We start from the raw sequence: 22,905 nt of genomic DNA on the forward strand, positions 1-22,905 counted from the left end.
GGGAGGTAAAACAATGGAGAGCTAGGCTAGATTAAGGGTAACAGAAAGGAGATTGGGTGTAGCCACAATGAAAGGCCAGTTGATGGTATTATAGCCTCAGGTGAATGCCAGAGATTTGGCCTTGTGGAAAAGTCCAGAGTTTTTCCTTTCTGGGGTCTAGATCCCAACCCCATCAATAGGGCTAGATGAGATGATCTCTTAGACCCACCACTAGCATTTTATAAATTTCACCCCCCCCCCATATTTTAAAATAGAAAGACTCATTTTTGAAATATCAAATCACAAGAATCCTCACATGGTAGTATTTTACTATAAGGAATTTTTGATTGAATAAATGCGTGGTTGGATTTGTGTTCAAAGACCTAGGTTCAAAATGTGACTCTGCCCCTTACTAATGTACTTTGGGCAAGTCACTTATCCTCTTTGAGCTTTACTTTCCTCACCTGTAAGATAGGATGGTTGGAATAGATGATCTCTAAGGTTATATGGCCTTATGACCCCTTCTAATAACTAGGGAGCCATAGCCCATGGATTGTAATCCAATGGTCTTGAACAGGAGTTCTTAACCTTTTTTTGTCATGGATTCATTTTACAATTTGGTGAAGCATATGTACCCCTTTCTCAAAATAATGTTTTTAAATGCATTTATTAATTTCATTAAGATTACAAAGGAAGCCAATTATACTGACATAAGGATGGAATTTTTTCCTGTCCCTAGACCTCCCTAAAATATGTTCACAGACCCAAGGTTACTAAACCTTGGTCTAGATAGTAAGTTAACTTAATGAGCTTTTTGTGAATCTCCCCGCAGAGTCCAGTAAAGGGTTCCTTGGGGCAATAGGTACACAATAGGTCCTGAATAGAATGCTTTTTGCCTGATTAATTAGAATGGAACCCCCTAGGGCAGAAGTCACTTCTCTCTTTTATCATAAGTGTGACTCATCTTGTGTTTATTTAATAAAATGTTAATGGAATTCAGCAATCTATAGCAGATGAGGGCATTCTGTTTATGTACCACCCAACAAGGAAAAACTGTCATCTTGGGAAAGTTGCTTTGAAACCCCAGTTGAGATGGAGGTACTCTTGATTGAAGATTTAGAGGATTTCCTTCAAATGAATTTGACATCCCAAGCTTTCTGCTGAGAAGGAAAAGAAGCTGGGACTGTCCTAAGGCTACTAAACATACTTAGGGCATTATAAAGATTGATATGAGAGGTGAGTGTTAAAGTTGACAAGAAAAATAATTATACCATGGAATAGTGGATAGGTAGATAGTTCAAAAAAAGGATTTGTTCTAAAAATTTCAGACTGAGTAACATCTCTGAATCGAGATTACGTACTGATGGACATATTTTTAAAAGGTCTTTAGGAAAATAGTGAGAAGGCAAACTTGCTTCTTGTCATTTCAGCAGGTTGAGTGAATGTCAGATATTATGTTTTGCTTTACATCCCCAAAATGGAAATGATGGCATAATTAATTAAACATTACCTTTTATCCAAAAAGATTTTTTGTCCTCGGCTCAAATTTTGTGACAATCTAAGAAATGACCATATAACATTCAGTTATATAATATGCAGTTATCTAATATTCAGTTATATAATAAATACTTAATGGAATCAAATGAAACACTGTGAAATGTGAAACAAGGGTCTCCCACAGTCCTCTCTTGATGGCATCTGGAAGGGTGGGTGAAGGCTCATTCCTCTGGTAAGCCAAAATTTTATAATGTATAATACATGAACAACGTAAAATCTAGGGAAAATCATTTGGCAATTAAAGCTTTCTACTAAGAAATTATCTAAATCATTTTCATAGCTATTTTAAAAATCTTCCATGTACTTCTTTTCAGTATCCTCAGCACATCCAAAGCCTCTGTCTTTTCATCTAATTATTCAGAAAGCATTCTCACAAACACATCAATCGATAAGCATTTATTAAGCTCTTCCTATGTTCCAGACACTTTGTTAAGCATAGGCCACACAAAGACAAAAAAAGTCATTTTTCTCAAAGAACTTATATTCTCAAGTATGAGACATACAAATATAGGCATATACAGAGTACGTGCAGAATAAATATAAGGAGGCTTTGGGACAGAGGGCATTAGCAGCTAGGGGGAGTGGGGTCAGGAAAAGATTCATGTAGAAAGTGCCCCATGAGTCTTGGAGGAAACTGGCTATTTCAAGGAGCAGTGAAAGCCAGGGATCATATGTGGCAAACAGCTAATAAACCAGGAAGGCTAGACTACAATCTATGTAGAGGGGAATAATATGTAAGAAGTCTGGAAATGTACTAAGGGTTCATCTGGTGAAGAACTTTAAATGCCAAATGGAGATTTTATTTGATCCCAGATGTACTGAGGAGTTCCCAGAGTTTTATTAGTGAGGTAACTGATATGATCATAGCTGAGCTTTAGGACACCCTTTTGGTGTCTGTAGAGATGATGGAATGGGAAGAGACTTAGAAGAGTGAAACCAGACAGTAAATTGTTGCAGTAGATGAATGAAGAGGAGATGAAGTCCAGGACTAAGGTGATGTCTTTGTAAACTGAGTGAAAGGGACATATTCAAGTGATGATATGGAAAGAGAAATGACCAGACTTGGCAACTGAGTAGATATATGAGGTGACAGAGAAGGAAGAGTCAAGGTGACAAGGACGTGAACCTGGGTAGCTAGAAGGATGATATATAAAAAGCAAGCTATGTACAGGATAAATAGGAAATAATTAACAGAAGGAAGGTACTAGAATTAAGAGGGGATGCAGAAGGCTTTCTGTAGAAGAAGGTGAGATTTTAACTGGGACTTAAAGAAAGCCAGAGATGTCAGTAGTCAGGACAGAGGAGTGAGACCTCCCAGGCATGGGAGATAACAAGATACAGTGCCCAGAGCCTAGACAGGAAGTGTCTTGTTCATGGAACAGCCAGGAAGCCAGTGTTACTGGATCAAAGAGTATGTGTGGGTAAGGTGTAGGAAAGGTAGCAGGGGGCTAGCTTCCTACTATACTATGTTGCTTCTATTTCCTCCTTAAAACTTAGGAAGGGGAAACACAGGAAAAAATACAGCAACCACAAAACTCTCCATTTGATTTTCCTATATTGATGCTAAGAGCCCTGATTTTTCTTCAGTATGGCAGAAAAGGCTACCCAAATTTTCCAAATAATGGTCTGCCCTCCACCTTACCTTGTGTTATTGAATGGAGTCTCGGTGTCCCATCACGCTCAGCAGTCACTGAGTCCAGCAGTTCTCAAAGTAAAAATGCCACATTTTATTGTTGATATCTTTCATCACCATTGAACATTTATTGAGTGCCAAAAATTTTTCTAAGTACATCTCCACTGTGGTTCAGTGGAAAGAAAACTAATGCTCTAGTCAGAGGACCTGGGTTCAAATCCTGCCTCTATGATGAGGAACCTTGGGCAAGTAAATTGCCCTTCTCTAGGCCTTAATTTTCTCATCTGTAAAATGAAGGAGGTAGAATAGGCAACCTTTAAATTCCCTTCCAGCTTCAAATCTGTGCCCTATGACCTTAGGTGATGTTAATAAGGCAGAAACAAAGATTTCCTAAAGAATCTGATTAAACTATTCTACTATGTGGTATACTTTGTGCACTTTGAGGATCTGATGAACTGAATTCAGTTCAATTCAATAGGAAAGATATGTGTTTATCAGCTCTTAGTAAGTCTGCAGGGATTCAGGAAAAAGAAAACTCCTCTCCCCCAACAAGGCCACAACTTCTTTCTGAGAAAGAAAAAAAAATCATGTCTATGGCTCTGATCTCCTGGGAGATGAGTCTTCAGTCACTCCCTTTCTGAGAAACTCATGACATTTTCATCCCTGCAAAATCAAGGACAATGAGTCCCCTACTTCATTGCATTGAGGGGGACATTTTTCTGCTTTGAATCACAGACATGGAATTATACAGAGAAAACAGAGCTGGGTGATTGATGTCAAATTAACTCATCTAATATCAAAGTGTGGTTTGGCACTGGCTGCACTGGCTTTGACAAGGTCCTGGAAGCTAATATTTGTCTTTTGCATTGCTACAAGGCCATGAAACAAGAACATGTTTTTCTGTTACTATATAAACTCTGTTGCCAAGTGTCTAACTATTTTCATAGATTTAGTCTTTTTTTTTTTAATACTGGACCTGAGATCTAATCAATATGTGGAATATTATATATTAAAGTCATTATCAAAGAAACAAACATCCAAATTACACAGAACATCATTTCCAGCAGTGAAATTGTAAAACCTATACTCCAATTATTCATGGAACTCACATAGACCCATTATTCTAAATGTACTAAAAAAAAAATACAAAGCAGTTACATACATAAAAATATACTAATTCATCCAAAAAGCATTGTATGCTATGGGATTTTTTGGTTTGAAAATGATGCAAAAACAGAAAAGCAATAATGAGTGATCACACATCACCAAGTGTTTCTTAACCATCTACTATGTCATTAAGGAATTCTAAAACAGGAAGAAAAGATGATATAGTCATGTGACAAGAGCAAGAGATGAAAAGCGGCCAGTCAGAGTTCTCTACTTTGATTCCACGAGAAATCTGGAAAGGTCTCCATCATATTGAGTGAACCCTCTGTGAAAATCTTTTGAAAGAACATGAACAAGTCACACAGGATGGGCAGGCTTGGACAGAGAAAAAGCCATGAATGAGGTTCTGAATCTGTTGAGTTTGAGATACTATAAGAATATCCAAACGGAGATGTCCCATAGGCATTTCAATGTACAGGACTAGAAAGAACTTAGGTGAGAATTCAGGGCTGGAGACATACATTGGAAGGACATCAGTGATTGCTAAATTTGTAAGATAGAATCAGTTATGAAAAGGCCAAAGTGGTAAGATATGAGAAAAAAGCCATATATTTTAGTCCTATGTTTCCTAGGAGATTCCAGCTTCTTCTTTGCATATAGCACTCCCCTTCATACACACCTTCATCCATCCAAAGTGGCTACCTTGCTTTTCATCACATGTCCTATTTTATCTACCATCTCTGTGCATTTGCCCAGACCTTTATGCCTGTAATTCACTCCCCTCACTCATCTCTGCCTCCTAGAATCCCTGGTTTTCTTCAGACCTCAGCTCAGAAAACATCTTCTATATGAGGTTTGTTTTGATACCTAAGGGTACTAGTACTTTTCTGTCCCCAAAGTGCTTTGTAATACATACATACATGCATACATAAATACATACATATATGCATATTTGTGTACAGGTAAACCTCAGAGATACTGTGGTTTTGGTTTCCAATCACCACAATTAAGTGAATACTGCAATAAAGCAAGTCACATTTTTTTTTGGTTTTCCAGTGCATATGAAAGCTAGGTTTAAACTATACAGTAATCTATTAAGTGTGTAAAGTATTATGTCTTTTAAAAACGTGTATTCCTTAATTAAAAAATACTTTTACTTAAAAAAAATTGCTAACCATCATCTGAGTCCTCAGTAAGTCGTAATCTTTTTCCTGGTGGAGGGTGTTGCCTCGATGTTGACAGCCGCTGACTGATCAGGGTGGTGGTTGCTGAAGGTTGAGGGGACTATAGCAATTTCTTCAAATAAGACAACAATGAAGTTTGCCTCATCGATTGACTCTTCCTTTCGCTCGAACACTTAGAGGCCATTGTAGGGTTATTAATTGGCCTAATTTCAACATTGTTGTGTCTCAGAGAATAGAGAAACCTGAGGAGAGGGAGAGAGATGGGGGAATGGCCAGTTGGTGGAGCAGTAAGGACACATACAACATTTATCAATTAAGTTTGCTGTCTTATATGGATACAATTCGTGGCTCCCCAAAACAAGTACATAGTAACATCAAAGATCACGGATCACAGATCACTGTAACAGACATAATAATAATGAAAAAAATTGAAATATTGTGAGAATTACCAAAATGTAACACAGATGTGATGTGAGCACATGCTGTTGGGAAAATGGCACCAATAGACTTGCTCCATGCAAGGTTGCCACAAACTTTTACTTTATATATGTGTGTGTGTGTGTGTGTGTGTGTGTATGCACACACACACACACATATATATACATATATGCAAAGCACAATAAAACAAAGTATACTGTACATGTTATCTCCTCCTATCAAATGTATGATCCTTGAGGGCAGAGATTGTTTAATTGATTGACTGTGTACCCCTACTACCTATCACAGTGCCTGGCACATAATAGGTGCTTAATAAGTGCTTGTTGATTAATTACTTGCTTGGGGATGAGGATTGTCTCCTCTTTTTTAAATGTTACTGAAGTAATTTATACATGTGTGTATGTCTCAGTTGACATAGTCACAGGATGTACCCATAGATATCTTTGCTAAGATGGGAATGGAATAGATACCAGAGATTTACTAGCCAACTGGCTAGGAGCAAGGAAAGCTGAGAAGGAAGCAAAGTGTATAATTGATCTCCAAAAGCCTATGAGTCGGGCATATAAGCTTTTTCAAGTAAAATTTCATGGAAAAAAAATAAAAAAGAAATCTAAAATATAGTAACCAGTATTTCATACAGGGACCAGGAAATAATTCTACCGATACTGGGCTAGTTTTTGTATTCCTTTTTGTAAAACACTAAAAAATGAAATTGGATCTACATAAAACTTGATTTCTAAGACCCCTTTTTACTTTAAAATCCTTTGAACAAACAAACTGATATAAAGAATGAAAAAAAATGGAACGTTAGGGGCAAATACTAAAGAAGATGGGGTTATTTACTGTGGAGAGCTAACAGTGAAGAGTGACACATAACATTTTAGCAATTTAGTCAGATTTAGTGTAATGATACTGCATATCAGTAATGAGCTCTTACAGGGTTGGAACAGTTTTTGCTTTTCTCTGTAACCCTAGCGCTTATTACAGTGACTATCATACAGTAAGTATTTGATAAATGGTTGTTAATTGATTCTCCATCTCCACGGGAAGACAACAAAAATTAATGAATGTGATTATAACAAAGTTTAGCACAGGCCATTCAGGAGTTGATGGACATTTTCCTATTTCAATAACTTTTGCTTATCTTAATACTTTCCATTTCTTCAGAAACAAGTCCTCACTGGACCCAGTGAATGTATCTCAGAAGCCTTGTAATACTTACCAAATAATCTTCCTGAGTTATGGTGACTGAAAAATTCACAGCCCTTAAGCCAACCTTCTGATGATGAACCTTCTGAATTTAGATAGCCTGCTTGCCTGATGAGAGAGACACATAGTCCATTGCTGAATGTGTGGCAGAACTTGTCAATGCTTATATTTTTGTTCCTAGAGCCTTTGAGAACATAACTGGAGTTACCTTCATGCCATGATAAGGTCATCTTATATTTGTCTATAAAATAAAAAAAAAATTTACAACATCCTAAACAAATGAAATAACTTGCCCAAGATCATATAGCAAATAAATCACAAAGTCAAGATTCAAACCCAGATCTGGTTGCAGTTAATGGAGACTCTCCAATTCTAAAAGTGTTTATAGTCCAAGTAAATTGAAATCAACATTCATTTTGCTGAAGTATTAGAGATTTCTTTGTTAAGGTGATAATGGGAAAATTCATTAAATGTTGCACACCTGACATCATTCTTATATCTTTGAGATATAATGCGTTGATCTTCAGATAGTTACTTGTGGGTAATATTCATGAATTTTCTTTGGCCTGTGATATCTTGGATACAAGGAGATCTCAGGGAGGAACTTGCTTTACCAATGAAGATTAGGTATTTTCTTTGTCTTTTGTAGTCCTGAGTCGCCTAGGGACACTGATAAGTTGAGTGATTTTCCTCAAATCATAAAGCCAATTTGTGTCATAGGAAGAGCACTTGAACTCTGATATTCTTGACTTCTAGGCCAATTATTCATTCTCCCCTTCAAGCTCAGTTACATTTGTCTAATTTCTTTAAAATGAAGTTTTATAATACTAGGGTTTTTTTAAATACTTTCTATTGAATTGGATTTGATTATTTATTATTAACAGTAAGTTGAATTGGATAAAAAGAGAAAAAAAAACAAACCAATATTGTAATAGAATATTTTAGTCTACTAAACCAAAAGAGGAAATAAAAGATGAATTCCTAGTATACATGATTAAAATAGAAAAGAGTCAGGATATAGTTGAGAATTCTAGGGGAGGTGGAATTATTAACATTGAAGGGATAACGTCAATTTTTCAGATATTAGCCCATGTCTGACGTCCTATAAGAAAACTTTCATGATTCCCTAGATTTTAGTGCTTTTTCTATACTTTCTAAATTCTCATGTACTTATATGTTTCTTTATTACATAGAACTATTAAAATATAAGCTCCTTGAGGGCACACTTTTTTGTCATTTTTATCCTTAGTGACTAGTAGAGTGCCTTATACATTACAGATGCTTAAGGTTTTTTGGAATTGATTATTACATTAGAGGACACCTTTAAAATCACTGGTATTGTCATCATTGTTGGACATTCTACTCTAGTCAGCAGCACACCAGAAGCAAAATGGGAGTGGAGAAGGATGTTGATTATTCACTCACTGCTTGCTGTAATTTTTCGCAGACAGTGGTAGGAACTGAAGGAAACTGCTGAGTAAAAAGCAAATAAATTATAATCTTTGATGTAACCTTTGATCTCTGAAATGACCCTAAAATTAATTAATGTTACAAAATATATGAAATTGTCTGGATCAAAGCCAATTCATAATTGAGCTATCTTAGTGAAGAAAAGCAAAGTCATGTAAAAGATTATGTGTATATGAGAGAGGGAGAAAGGGACCAAGGGAAGGAGGGAGAGAGAAAGTTTGTGTGTGTTAATTTGATAGATTGATGGTATCTAAAGTCACAGAAGTAGTGTCCAAGACAAACCAGGCAGTAAATATAATTTCTCTCTTTTTTTAAGTCATCAGCTTAGAAGAAGTTAGGCATACATCATGAGGTTTATTGTATTTGCAATTAAACAGATCAAATTTAATGTGTGCAGAAAGCCCTAGTAATTAGTATACAAATTAATATGGGGAAGTGGCACTGGTTTAGCAGTCCTCCCAAGCAAAACTGAAGTAAAGAATTGAGTATGTAATCAAACAGCATGTGAATATTAATGCACAAAATCCTCTGAGTCCCCAGCTCCCTGATGCAATTATTTTCTATTCACATTAATTGTTCCTAACAGATGACATTAATGACTTTGAGTTAAAAAGTGTCCAAGGGAAGATTTCACAAGATCAATGCTGTTTAGAAATAGGGTCACTTTTATAATCATTTTCCTCAAGTTCTAACCACTGTTTAACACAGCAAGGTTAAAATGATGGGTTGGGGGTGGGGAATGTTTATATGAAATATTCATTTTAATGCCTTACATTATAGTCCCCTTGAATCCTTAAATAAATGTCTCCAAATATTTACATTTTTCTTAGTATTAATTTTCTAGCATATCATGTGTGAGGGTGGCTAGACTCTCTCAAATGGGATTCATTAGAGTAATTTTTAATTGGTTATTTTATTATCAAAAGTATTTTCTGCATCTGTGGCAAGCTGTCCAATTAGGAAACTCCAACTTCATGTAAAGGTCGGGCTTCTTGAGATCTAAGGGCCATTCTGATTTAAGATTATATAATTCTTTAACATATGCAGGTTAATCAAGCAATCGCTTTCTCTTTTCTACAGTTTTGCTGTCCTAGATGAAATTGTGAAACAGACTGTTGCTAACTAAGCTTCTCCTTTGGTTTTTCTTTATCATTCCTTAGAAACTTCACTCACGCATCTTGGACCTTTCATCAGGGGATTTGCTTTCAGAGGTAGAAAGAAACCAAAGTTTGATGCGATCACGAACAGATGTTGACATTCACGTGAGTTTCCCTATTGCTTTCTAATCACTTGTTTCTAACACTATTTTTTTTCCATCATGAATGATGTCACAGGTGTACTATTAAACTTATCCTTGAAGGGTTGTAAGGCAGGTAAAAATACTTTCCTTTCTTCTGTTCCTTGAAATTCAATACCATGTCCCTGGTTGATATAGTAAGCAGAAAGTGTCACTCTGGGCAAAAAAAAGCATAAATCTTTGCTATGTCCCCAAAATACCTTTTGGGGTATTGATTACATCTCAAAGTCTCTGAGAAATGGTCAAGGAGCTTTTTATTAAAGCCTATGAACCATATTATTCATCCTACTTTTATGATATATTATGTATGAACTTTTAAAAATTCATAAGCTCTACATTTTTTTAAATGTAGGGTTTTATGCTTATTTGGCAAAACTTTAACCAGCATGACTATTAATGCTCATTTATGTAAAATAAGGTAACAAAAACAAAAGCTAGATAAAAATATAAAGAAATGTAAGGGCATTAAAAACTGACAGCTGAATACTTACAGATAACTTGCCCTTTATTTTACTGTATAATTTTGTCGGTCAAAATGTGATATCCTACATCAAAGGTAAATACTTTTAAGTTAAATTGGAATTAAATTTTAGTGGAATGATATAATTTTACACATTCATAAAGACACTAATAGCATTCAATCTACAATATGGCCTCAAGGCCATATTATTTAACTGTGCAGACTTCATCCAAAAAATTCTTGGCTGCCATTCTTTGTTTAACTGAAATGCTGCTTTTGTATTCTAATTCACACAGTAAGATTTTTAAGTACATGAGTTGCTCAAGGTGGTAGTATAAAAATAAAAGATGGAAAAATCTCACATTCTGTGCAAAACTGCAAGTATATATTTTTCAAATTAACATAATATAATCAAGATAACATGGAGATGTTAGTATGCTGTTTTGTTTTCTTTTTAAAGAATTATTTACATTTCGTAGAACACCATGACTTCTAAATAGGTATCTTAGAGATCATCATAGCAGTATAACAGGAGGTGGGGAAAGGAGATTAACTGAGTGCTAACCATGGCCATGGCCATTCAACCATCTAGTCATCCATCCTGAGTCAGAGTGGATGACCACATGGTCAAATGCGGTCTCATGGCTGAATTCCACTATTTCAAAGTGTCTTGTCTATTTCACATCAATTAGTCATGACACAAGCATAGCAATAGGATAATTAAAATTCCCATTTATGCAGTGCCTATTTTGTAATTTCTAAAAAGCAGAGAGATTGTAAGTGTATAAGTAAGCTCAAAATAACCCTATGAACTATGATATGCATACTATTAGCCCCATTTTATAAATAAGGACTCCAAAACACATGAATGTTTAACAGTTTGCCAGAGTTACACTGTTGGTGCATACCGGAATCAGGATTCTAACTCAAGTCACTTCCTTCCAAGACTAGTGATCTTTCTAAACACTCAGTGAACAAGTATTTATTAATGTACTATTATGTATCTGGCACTGGGCTAGGTGCTGGGCAGATAAAAATGAAAGAATACCTCCCCTTGAAAAGCTTATATTCTTTAAGGGAAAAGAGCATATATACAAATAAGTTTATACCAAATATGTGAAAGATAAATACAAGGGATGTTTGGGGGGAATGGATCATAGTAAGATAGATTTGGAGCTAGAAGGTTTCACAGGTCACATAGTCCAAACCCCTCATTTTTCAGATGAGAAAACTGAGGCCCAGAAAAATGAAGTAACCTAAGGTCAAAAAGATAGTAAGTGTCTGAGGGAGACAGCATCAGCAGCTTGTCAGATCAGAAGAGGCTTCCTATACAAGGTTTCAGCTGAATAGAGTTTTGAAGAAAACAGAATTCTCAAGGACAGAGCTGGGAAGGGAGTCTATTCTGGGCTCAGGTGACAGCCAGTGCAGAAATACTAACATAAAAGATGGAGAATCAGCAAGAAGGCCAGTGTGATTGGATTGTCAAGTACCAGGAGATGAGTAATATGATATGATATGTTAAACTTACAGAAGAAGGTTGAGGCCAAGTTGTGAGGGGCTGTAATTTGAACCTACAGGTGATAAAGAGCCAATGGAGTTTATAGAGTAGGGAAGTAACATGGTCAAATCTAAAAAATTACTTTGGCAGCCAGTTTTCTTTCCTATAACATTGCTCCTTATTCTTTCCTCCTGCTTTACTTAAATCTTTAACATCAGAATCACCTCTACAGAAAAAATGATACCAGTAGAGAAATACAACTTCAGAATGCTACCATCATGTTCTTTGAGAGTGATGATGTTTGTGAGCATCATATTGACTCCAAATGTTTTTGGTCTCTAATCAACAAATATTCATTGATCTTCTACTACCTGTGGTGCAATGTGGGGGGAAACAACAATGTATTTACAGTCAGAGGGCCTGAATTCAAACTTGGTTCTAACACTTACTTCCCATGTGACCTTGGACAGGTCATTCAACTTCTCTTGGCCTCAGTTTCTCCATTTGTAGAATGAGGGTGTTGAACTACATGTTCTCTAGGGTCTCTTTCAGCTCTACATCTATGATATTACTATATTTTTCTCAGTGTTTGGCCCTGTGCTACAAAGAAATTTAAGACATGGTCCCTATCCTAAAGGGACTATGGTTTGATTAATGGGAAAAGCAATGTGTACATGAAAGGATCACTAACAATACCAAAAAGATAGGGACTGGACCAATGACTTCATTGACATAGGGAACTTCTAGGTGAGTTCCCTCTACTAAATCAGATCATACTTTTCCTAGAAATTTTTAATCTTGGTGAGTTTTCTAGAATACTGAGAAGTTGAGACTTGCCCGTAGTCAGACAGCCAGCAGAACTGGAATCCAGGTTTTTCTGGCTCTGAAGCTAACTCTAGCCGTTATTCTACCCTGCCAATACAGTATTCTGCTATAAATTCCAAATTCCAGATGATCAATACAAATAATTGTATTGTAGGACTACACTATTAAGTACCACTTAATAACCTGTGATTCTAGAAGAGAAGGTTGGAATCCACTTTCAGGTAGGATGATCAGGGAAAGCTTCATAGGAAAAAGGAAATGGGATCTAGAAATTGAAGGATAAGTAGGACTTGGATGAGGGTAGAGAAGAAAAGTAAACCAGAAGTTTCTAGAAAAAGGAACCAGCCATTAACAAAGGTAGAAAAGTATGAGGTATATCAGACGGACAAAGAAGATAGCTGTGTGGCTGGGGCAGACAGTTCTTGAAGCTTTTAAGCACCTGAACACACGATAATTCCAAGGCAGAATTGCAAATAACAGCAGCAAAGGATCTACCCTCTATCCCTAGAAAGGGTTGATATAGGAATGGTCTATCTGAAAAATATTCCTTTATCTCTTTGAATGGCATATCTATGGCAGAATATGAAAATATTTTCTGTCCACAATGCCACACAGTATCCTTTATCCAAGAACCAAAATTGAGAGGCCAGTTGTTTGCCCAAGTGTGATAATATTCCTAATTTAGGCTCCTGAAATTATCTACTCCTTCTGCTTCTCTGTTCTTCTACCCTTTAATGTCTTGTTTTGGTCTGTGTTTTAATCTCTAAGCCTATTGAGATCCTCTTGGAGGAAGGCAAACTATAAATCATAAATAAATAAAATGACTAATCTTTACATGTGCACAGTGGTTACAGATCTATTTGTCATATTTAGGGCTGTGTTGCTCTTATATACACACTGGTAGCAGGATAGAAAGCAGCTCCTCCACAGCTTCTCCAGTACAAATGCACCTGAGTTGTCAGAGCAGATGAAGCTGTTAATAACCACCACTGTGTTCTTTGCTCAAACAGCGAAGTAATAAAACGTGGGGTGACAAGAAATAGGGAAAATGAAAAAGCCATAAGTAGATGTGCAGCTCACTGTAATATTTCTTAAAATTTGTCATGAGGCATCATCGGGATTTAAGCAGCCGGTGGATCTGCCTGGCAGTCGTACCAGTTGCTCGTGTTTTGTATAATCACAGGTTGTTGTCTTCTATTGAGACATACATATGAAAGCATCGTTCTCAACTAAGCTGCATCAGGCAATAAGCAAAATCTGAAAAAATCAATAAATATTGCTTAAAGCTGGATCTGGAGATGAGTTTTTACATTTAATGAAATTCGAGACTAAATTTCAAAAAAAAATATGCTAGTGAGACTCTTTGGAATCTTAGATCATTTAAAAAACCAGTTATGTAGCAAGGAAGAAATATAAGTAGCAATCCATATGCCTGACGGAGAAGATCTAACATTATTAAGCATGCGAGCATTGGTGAGAAAGCAAATTAAACTCATCCTGTATATTTACCTATACAAAGGTTTAATATTTTAGCAAAAGTACTTTCTGGTCTTCATTATTTCATTTCCCAAAGTTGGCATTTATTCACAGTCAGTTGGGATTGCATTTGGAGAAGGGTGATAACTGCTCAAGTACTAAATGCACCCATAAATTGTCAATAGATTGCATAAGCAAGAGGCTTTGGCTGTCTACAGGTGTCACAAAGATGGATTGTTCTACATCAGAGTTTCTTAGGCAAAGCTTTATCCCAGATAGGAAACTGGAATTCAACAGTAATGGAGAGATTCTCATTGGACATTGCAGTTGGGACACTAAATTAATTTACCTTGTCCAGCTCATGGGGGTGCTCATTTGTTACCCTAGAGGACTATAATGCAGTTGTCAAGATGTACTTGGACTTTTTACATCTTCATCTGTGACATTTTCCCATAGCCCGTGCCTAATGCAGATGCAGTATAATTCAAACAGCCCTGTCACTCCTCAATCAGAATCTAGAATTCTGCATCTGAGTAAAAAGGGGTTTGATGTCAACTAAACAATAAGCACTTATTAAGTGCCTACCATTTGCCAGGCACTGTGCTAAGAACTGGAGATGCAAAAAACAGTCCCTTCCCTCAAGGAGCTTACAATACAATGAGGAAGACAGCATGCAAACAACTGAGTAGGAACAAGGTATATACAGGATTAAATGGAGATAGTCAACAGAGAAGGCAGTAGCACTAAAGGGGGCAGGGAAAGAATTGTTATAGAAGTTGCCATTTGAGCTAAGACTTGAAGAAGCCAGGGAAGCCAAGAGGTGGAGACAAGGAGGGAAAGAGTTCAAGGTGTGAGGTTCATGATTACATGAGTAATATAATGTAACATCAAGTATATTTTAATAGTGTGATCTTGTTATATAATATTGCATCAGGAAATGGGGAAGTACACACACACATTTCTTAAGTGCTTCCTTTCCTTCCTTTTTGAAACATTATTTGTTAAACATTACTAGGTTCTAGAAATACAATTTCAAAACTGAACAAATTCCTGTCCTCAAGGAAATTACATTATAATGGGCTGGGGGAACCATACATATGTACACACATGCATATGTACGTGTGTGTGTGTGTGTGTGTGTGTGTGTGTGTGTGTGTGAGATGATTGGGGAATGCGGTACATGAGGAGTTGATTCATAGGGCAGCCAACTGACATTCTCTTTCCAAGAACAACATTAGTATTGATTTGATTATTAAGTCCAGGGTAAGAAGGGGGCAAACTAAGGGCCCAATAGGAGAAGTGACTTTCCCAAGAAGGTCACAGAACTGGGTAATAACAGCGTCAATACTTTGTACCTTTATTTTTCCGACCTACATCATGCTGTCAAACCCAGAGTATGGAAAGCTGCTATATTATGAGGTGCTACAATCATGTGTTAAGATCACTACATTTCCCCAAATGATATGATTAGAAATGAGGAAATGAGGGGCAGCTAGGTGGCACAGTGGTTAGAGCACCGGCTCTGAAGTCAGGAGGACGTGAGTTCAAATCTGACCTCAGACCAAACACTTGACACTTACTAGCTGTGTGACCCTGAGCAAGTCACTTAACCCCCATTGCCTAAAAAAAAAAAAGAAAGAAAGAAATGAGGAAATGCCATAGCTATACTTCTTTTGCCTGTGGATTTGGCAAATCCACAGGAATCAGTCAGTAAATTAATGCTTATAGATTAAGACAGTCAATTTACATTTTCTTTCCTAAATAGATCCACATTTCCAGGTTGTTTTCTTTTCCCCTGTTTATAGGAATGCCAGCTAAATGCAAAATCTGGAGTCCCTGTCCCAAAGTGCCCTGCCTTGAACATGACTAGCTCTGGACGGCTGTGTCCCCGAAACAGCTGCAGCAGTAGTGAACTCTCTTTGTCTAGCACATGTAGTGAATACTCCAGCGGCTCCTCCTATACTTGGAATGATGGGAAGACTCTCAGTAAAAGGGTAAGACCAATATTCCAGGCACAGCAACTGCATGACAGTGCCTTGAAAATACCACTAGTTTCGTGGGGTTGATAATGAAATGTACGGAGTAGTCATGGATTAGAGAGAAGTTTCTGTCTCTGTCCAGCTCAGCATAAAGAATATATGTGAATATCCTTAGAATGTAAGCTCTTTGAGAGTAGAGGTTGTTATACTTTGTATCTATTCCTTAGCACCTAGGAGAATGCCAGGCACTTAGTAGACATCTAATAAAATCTTTTTGATCGATTGATTCCAAAAATAAACTGAGATAGACAGACTCATCCTATATCCTAAAGTGGTAAGGGTTGAAATACTTTTAGCTGGTTTTCCTCTATCTACCTTTCTTTGGTTTGAAGTTCTTCACTAGCAATACTTTTAAAAACCAGTGCATATACAGTCAAAAGAACTAGGTGTGAATCTCAGTTCTGACATTTACTGACTGTGTAATCTTGAGCAAGTCATTTAAACCAGTGATGTCAAACTCAAATAGAAAAGGGGACTATTCAATTCTATATAAGGATCCCTTATGCAGTCGTATTTTGATTTAGAAATTATTACATATTAACACTATGTTCTATTGTATTTTCTCCATTTTGTTAAATATTTCTCAATTACATTTTAATCTGGTTCCTCAGGAATCATCTTGGGGAATCTTGCAGACTGCAATGCAGCCTACAGGCTGTGTGTTAGATACAATTACTTGATCCAGTGAACGGCTGGATCTGAAGGGACAAGGCAAAGTTGGGAAGAGGGAAGAATTTTGCTTGTGTCTTGGTGTTTCCTGTTGAGTTATTACAGTATGAAAAAAGAAGGTACTAACTGAGCAAATCTGACACTTTTCAGGGACAGCCAAGATTAATTCAGCAGTTTCCAATTTGTATTATTCTCAGTTCCCATCACGTAGAGAAGGGATTAATAAGTATATGAGTTTCCTCCAGGAAAAACATGAAAATTGAAGGGATGCAGAAATTCTGAAACCTTTCAATCTAGTACTGTGATGGAAAGGCATACGAAGGCACTGTTAACAGAACCTAAAACAAAAGTTAAACTACATGATTATTTTGTTGCTATTTTCTCTATCCAGGAGAATGATCATCAAACTGAGAAGGATAGAATAAAAACTGACAAATGTGAAATTGAAACCTGCGATAGTTCCTTTATTTTATATAACCTGGTCCACATGAATTTCAGTACTGAAAGAACCTGCTAATGTGATTAGAAAAGTAGAATGAAGATATGCTTTTGAATTCAAAAAAGAAATTTGGATTTTGAAATCTAAAAGTTGATAAGCTTCACATCTATCACCTCAAATGTTCCCCCACTCAGGAAGAAAAGTAGAGAAAACTTGGAGCCAGCATGAGTTCACAAAGCATAAGTCATATCAGGAAAATATCATTTCCCCATTGTGACAGTTACTAATCTGATAGACCAGAAATATTATATATATATGCATATATATAATATATATATACATATGCATATATATGTATATGTATACATACACATACACACATTATATAGATATTTGGGTTTCAGCAAATATTAAAATATTATTGTTAATATCCATGAGGGCAAGATGGAGACATGTGGACCAGATAGTGCAACTAGGTTGATTTGTAAATGACTGACCATATATAAGAATGTTGACTAATAGATTTATGTCACTGTGAAAGGAGTTAGCTATTGATGTGCAATATAGTGGTTTCATGCTTTTTCTATTAAAAAATTATTAATGATTTGATGAAGATGTTTTGCTTATCAAATATGTAATGTCAATGAAGCTGGGTAGGATAGTTGATTATTTAAAATAATCAATAATCAAAAAATTTAATCAAAATGGAATTCTAGTAATTCTAGTAATGCAAATTTTAAAAGGATAAATGCAAAGTCCTGCACTTAGGTTCACAAAATTAAGTGAGTACAAGATAAGGGAAACATAGCTGGAAAATATTTCTAGTGAAAAAAAAAGGAGAAAAAAATTTGTTTGGTGACCTGGCTGTTTAATTTTTTAAAAAAGCAAATTCAAATTTGGGCTAAATTAATGAATACCAAATGTTCAAAACAAGTGAGTTGATTATTCACTATTCCCTCCATTGGTGACACCCCACCTGGAATATGGAGCACTACAAAAGAAAGAAACAAACAAAAAACACATGATTAAGATAGTAAAGGGCACTTGAAATCATGTTTTGCAAGAACTGATTGAAAACATTAGCCTAACAAAGAGAATGCTTAGGGTAGAGAAGATATTCGTCTTCCAAATATTTTAAGGGCTATCATGAGTGAGGTTCATTAGACTTGTGTTTTGTGCCTTCAGAAGGCAGAAGTAGGACCAGCTAATAGAAATTACAAGAAAACAGATTTTGTGAAGGTATTGAGTACTTTCTTGCAACAAATAGGAAAATGACTTAGATGGTCTCTAGGGTCCCTCCTAATTCATATTTTATCATTCTGTGATTTCAATGAAATGACTAAAATGCAAAAGGGACAAGAGCTATAAGAGACATATATTCAAAGTACTGTCATTCATAAAATGGAGAGATCACTTACAGGTGGGTGGATGATGCTATGTCTTTGTGATGTTGGTATTACAATTGGGCCTTGAAGCATGGGTAGGAGGTCAATAGGCAGAGATGGAAGGTTATAGAGTAAGGGATATTTTAGGATTCTCTTTTGCTCCATAGATTATATAGAACCTAGGGAGGGAAATAGCATTACTTTCTTGTTTCAGGATTCCAGAAGTCTTAAGAAATCTCTTTATCTAGAATGTTTACTAGATGTAAAACATAAAACCCTATACTATAATGGGACAGAGACTTTTTGTTCCAATCCTTTCCCATATGTTAGGTTTTCTTTAATTGGTCACAATTTCTCTATATCATACAGATCTTCATCTATAAAACAAGCTTGAACAGCAGGTCCCATGATGAAGCTCTGTGACTATCTAGAATAAGTGGTATGATTAGGATGTAAAAAGATGGATTTTTAAAAGAAATGTAAGAAAAATTATACATTCAAATGAATGCAGTTGATTGCAATGTAGTCACCTTAGTAAGTCTACACACTTATTCCAAAAATATTGCCATTTGTTATATAAAAAAAAAAACCTCAAAGAAATATTCTTTTGGAATTGCCTTTGGAGCTAATTTCTAAGTCACTCAAGAAAAATATTCTCACTATTTTATAGATGCATACCAGTTTCAACTGAAACCTATATTCTTCAGCTGGTTGACCTACCTTACTTTCCAGATTGGTCTCCATAGAGGTCTTTTTTTTTTTCCTAAAATCAAATCCATCTGCAGAGGATGGAGACTGGATACCTTTGAAGAAATATTCTGAAGACAATTTCAAAGAAAGAGTTCTAAAAATGTTTGAATGGGGCAGTGTCATTAAGCAAATATGCAAATTCATTGAAAGGGACAAGACTGATTGGACATGTAAACCTTGGTTTGTTTCAAAATCAGTTGTACTATTGTGTAATGACAACTCATGTAAATAAATTCATATAACTCACGTGAAATACTTAAAAGATCCATAGATGCATATATAGATATTTGAAGAATTATGCTAATAATGATTTATAAAAGACCTCTGTCCAATTTTAAAAGATTTTTCCCTTTGCTTAATTTTTAGAACATAGTCTGGGTGGCAACACCTTTGTGTCTTTTTCATGACATTCTGCTGTTATCTAATTTTAAGCTTGCCATTGGGCAAGTCTAATCCACTCTATTTGCAATAGCTATTTTCCAAATTGGAAGAAAAGGGAGAAAAGCAATGAATGGGCCACAGGGGAAGATATTATCTGATGATGTTGAGGAATTTTTATTTCATCCATATGGATTTACTTTAAGGATGGGAAGCATATAAGCCGCAAGAACATGTTTGCCTCCATAACTACTAGAAAATTGATATCAGAAGGCAAACCCACCATAATCAGAATGGAAATGATCAAGAACTGGGAAAAGATTTTAAGCCTGAATATTAAAGCTTTTTTCCTCTTATGAACTGATTCTTAATGCAACGTGCTATGTTCAATGCATTACCAAAATTGCTACCATCAAGTAGTTGTTCAGTGATCCGAATGATGACAGTGAGGGTCTAAGGTCTTATCAATTTGGGGAGAGAAGATTAGTGATGTTTTCTGTCTCTCAGGTGATTTCATGAACTATCTTGTCATATCAGCCCCTGCTTTTTCTACTCTCTTCTTTTCTTTCTCCTTCCTTTCTTCCAACTTTTTTATTTGGGCAAGGCTACCTTGTGGAGCAGACCACAGTGCTCAAAAGAAATCTCTTCCCTGAGTCCATCTGAACACTTTGAGAAATTTCATGCAGCTTGTCATCAAATAGTCTATTAATATCATTTTGAGGGGCCCCGTCTTAAAAGTTTGTAACATCAAAGGCATATCCCTGGTTCCCAAGAAGTATCAGAAAAAAGTCAGGTACTCACACATACATGAATACAGAGACAACAAACATCATGTAGCCAGATTTGCTATATTCTTGTAAAGTTGTTTTTGCATTGTGTAGAAGCAGATAGAATGAGAGTGTGAAACATATCAGACTTATGGCATGATTGTGACACCACTTTCCCACACGTGTTTTGAGTTATTTCTCTAGTAATGGAGATAGGTGTGTGCTGATTCTTCCTCACTTCCCCCAAGTCCTTCTTATTACCAAGGACACACACAGTTGTTCATTGGAAAGATTGGCCAGGGTTAGTGGCATATCTGGTGATGAAGAAACAGAAAGAAACTCAGTAGTCCTTTTGGGATCAACCCAAGACACTGCCTTCATTAATGCTTTCTTCTAAGCAAATGAAGAGTGAGATTATAATTCTCATTTTTACCTCCACTCTTATGGACATATGGAGAACTGGATTTGCCTAGTAATACTCCAGATTCATTACTTCTTTCTTCTACTAAAAGTGTAAGCCTTTTTTTTCCCTTACCTTTTCCCCTTCATACTTTACTCATTTCCTCCTGATCTTTTTGCAAGAGATAAGTGTATGTGTTCAAAATAACCCATTAATCTTTTTCCAGATTTTGAGGTCCAAACCTTGCTTATCTGTCTTCACTGGGAAAATTTTGCTCTATATAGCAGCTTTTCTATTTTGGAAAGAATTCATGAAAAATCACTTACTAAACATGTAGAATTTGCCAGATGTTGTGCAAAGTGCTGGGAGTTGCTATAAATGCAGAAGTGAGATGTATCCTTCTCTTAGGGAGTTTCTAACAGGGGGGATTAAAAAAAAACACATATAGGAGGCTACAGATGTAGGGAAGAAGACAAGGCACTGTAGTTCTTAGGATGCAACAGCAGAGTAGATGGTATGACTTCATTTCTCCCAACAACTTTTCTACTCTTTCTACTCTTCAATTAGTCAATTCATAAATATGTCATAAGTAAGGAATATAAGGATATAAAACATATCCTTAATGAACTTAGAATCAAATTGAGAAGATAGAAAACAGGGACTGGACCTGATATTTCTTGCTTTAGGGAACTTCCAAATGAGATTCCTTCTACCTCTCCAAGTTAGTGGTTTCTCTACAACTTATAGTCTCAGAGAAGTGCCTAAGACACTGGGAGTTTAAGTTACTTGTGTGAAGGTCACACTGCCAGTATGTTTTAGGGGCAGAACTTGACCCCAGGGATTCCTAGCTGGTGTTGAAAGTCAACTATCAATCCATAGAGACACACTGCCTCCCAGTTGGAGAGGTAAGAGCCATGAAATAATAAGAATAAATATGCAAAGTTAATCATACCTCCCAGTAGACCATAAGGTCCTTGAAGGAAGAAAGGATGCCATTTTAAAGCCATTTCTTCTGAGCCTAGGACAGTCATTTGCATATAGCAGGTACTTAGTAAATGTCTGTTGAAACATTTGTTAAATTCAAGGCAATAAATTCCAGGGAGGGTTGAGAGAGAGAGAGATTGTCAACTAGAAACTTCAAGGAAGGCTTCACAGAGGAGGTGAGGTTTAAATTGGTTAAGGGATGGGCAAAAACCAGACAGTTATTAGCAAAAGCAGAAAGGTGTTAGCAAAGTATAAATTGAGCAAGTCTGTAGCTTGAACAAATCTGGCATTTTCAGCCTCTCATAGTCTATTTTTTCCTAATCTTTTTTTGTTCTTGTGAATGTAACTATCAGGATCACGGACAGGCTTAAAATCCCCAAGCTGTGACAGCTTTCTCACTGGTAATTCTATAATAGCTGTGACTCCCTAATGGGATCTCACTCCTATTTCTAAGGATTTGAGTGAGTAGAGAAAGGATCACCCAAGAACATTAACTTACAGCATTCTCTTTTGGACTAGTATTATTTTTTTAATATTACTTATTTAACATTTAGTTAACAGACCTGCATTTGTTCATAGCAAGTTATTTTTATAGATGAACCTTCAATGTGAGAAAACATTCAAAGTTGATTTATAAGTTTGAGATTATTATAGAAATCTTTAAAACATCATAGCTCTGGTCTGTGGTGCCATAAATACAAATATACTATGAATCTTGTGTGTGTGTGTGTGTGTACTTTTAGCACAAACTATTGTGCAGTCAAGACTTGTTAGAGGACCATATCTGATGGAATTTAATTCTCTTCACCAAGCATTAGACATTTGATCTTTCCCAAAATGAAAAGGTAGACACCCTATACCTCACTTAGGTTTTCCTAAGTGTCTGAGTGTGATCATATTTTTTCAGGTTTCTTTTTCTTTCTTTCTTTCTTTCTTTCTTTCTTTCTTTCTTTCTTTCTTT

The 22,905-nt window shown here is 36.1% G+C and overlaps 1 protein-coding gene across 4 annotated transcripts in view; it reads left to right on the forward strand.

The window, feature by feature from the left end:
* NCKAP5 (NCK associated protein 5) overlaps positions 1-22,905 on the forward strand; it is an 859,247-nt gene that overhangs the window by 815,120 nt on the left and 21,222 nt on the right. For all 4 annotated transcript variants that reach the window (XM_027835634.1, XM_027835633.1, XM_027835635.1 and 1 more), the window contains 2 exons: positions 9,738-9,839; positions 15,939-16,127. In XM_027835634.1, the coding sequence (XP_027691435.1) occupies positions 9,738-9,839; positions 15,939-16,127 (291 nt within the window). The remainder of the gene's footprint in view (positions 1-9,737; positions 9,840-15,938; positions 16,128-22,905) is intronic.

Source organism: Vombatus ursinus, unplaced genomic scaffold (assembly GCF_900497805.2).
Source record: "Vombatus ursinus unplaced genomic scaffold, bare-nosed wombat genome assembly UNPS02014816.1, whole genome shotgun sequence".
NCBI classification, from domain to species: Eukaryota; Metazoa; Chordata; class Mammalia; order Diprotodontia; family Vombatidae; genus Vombatus; species Vombatus ursinus.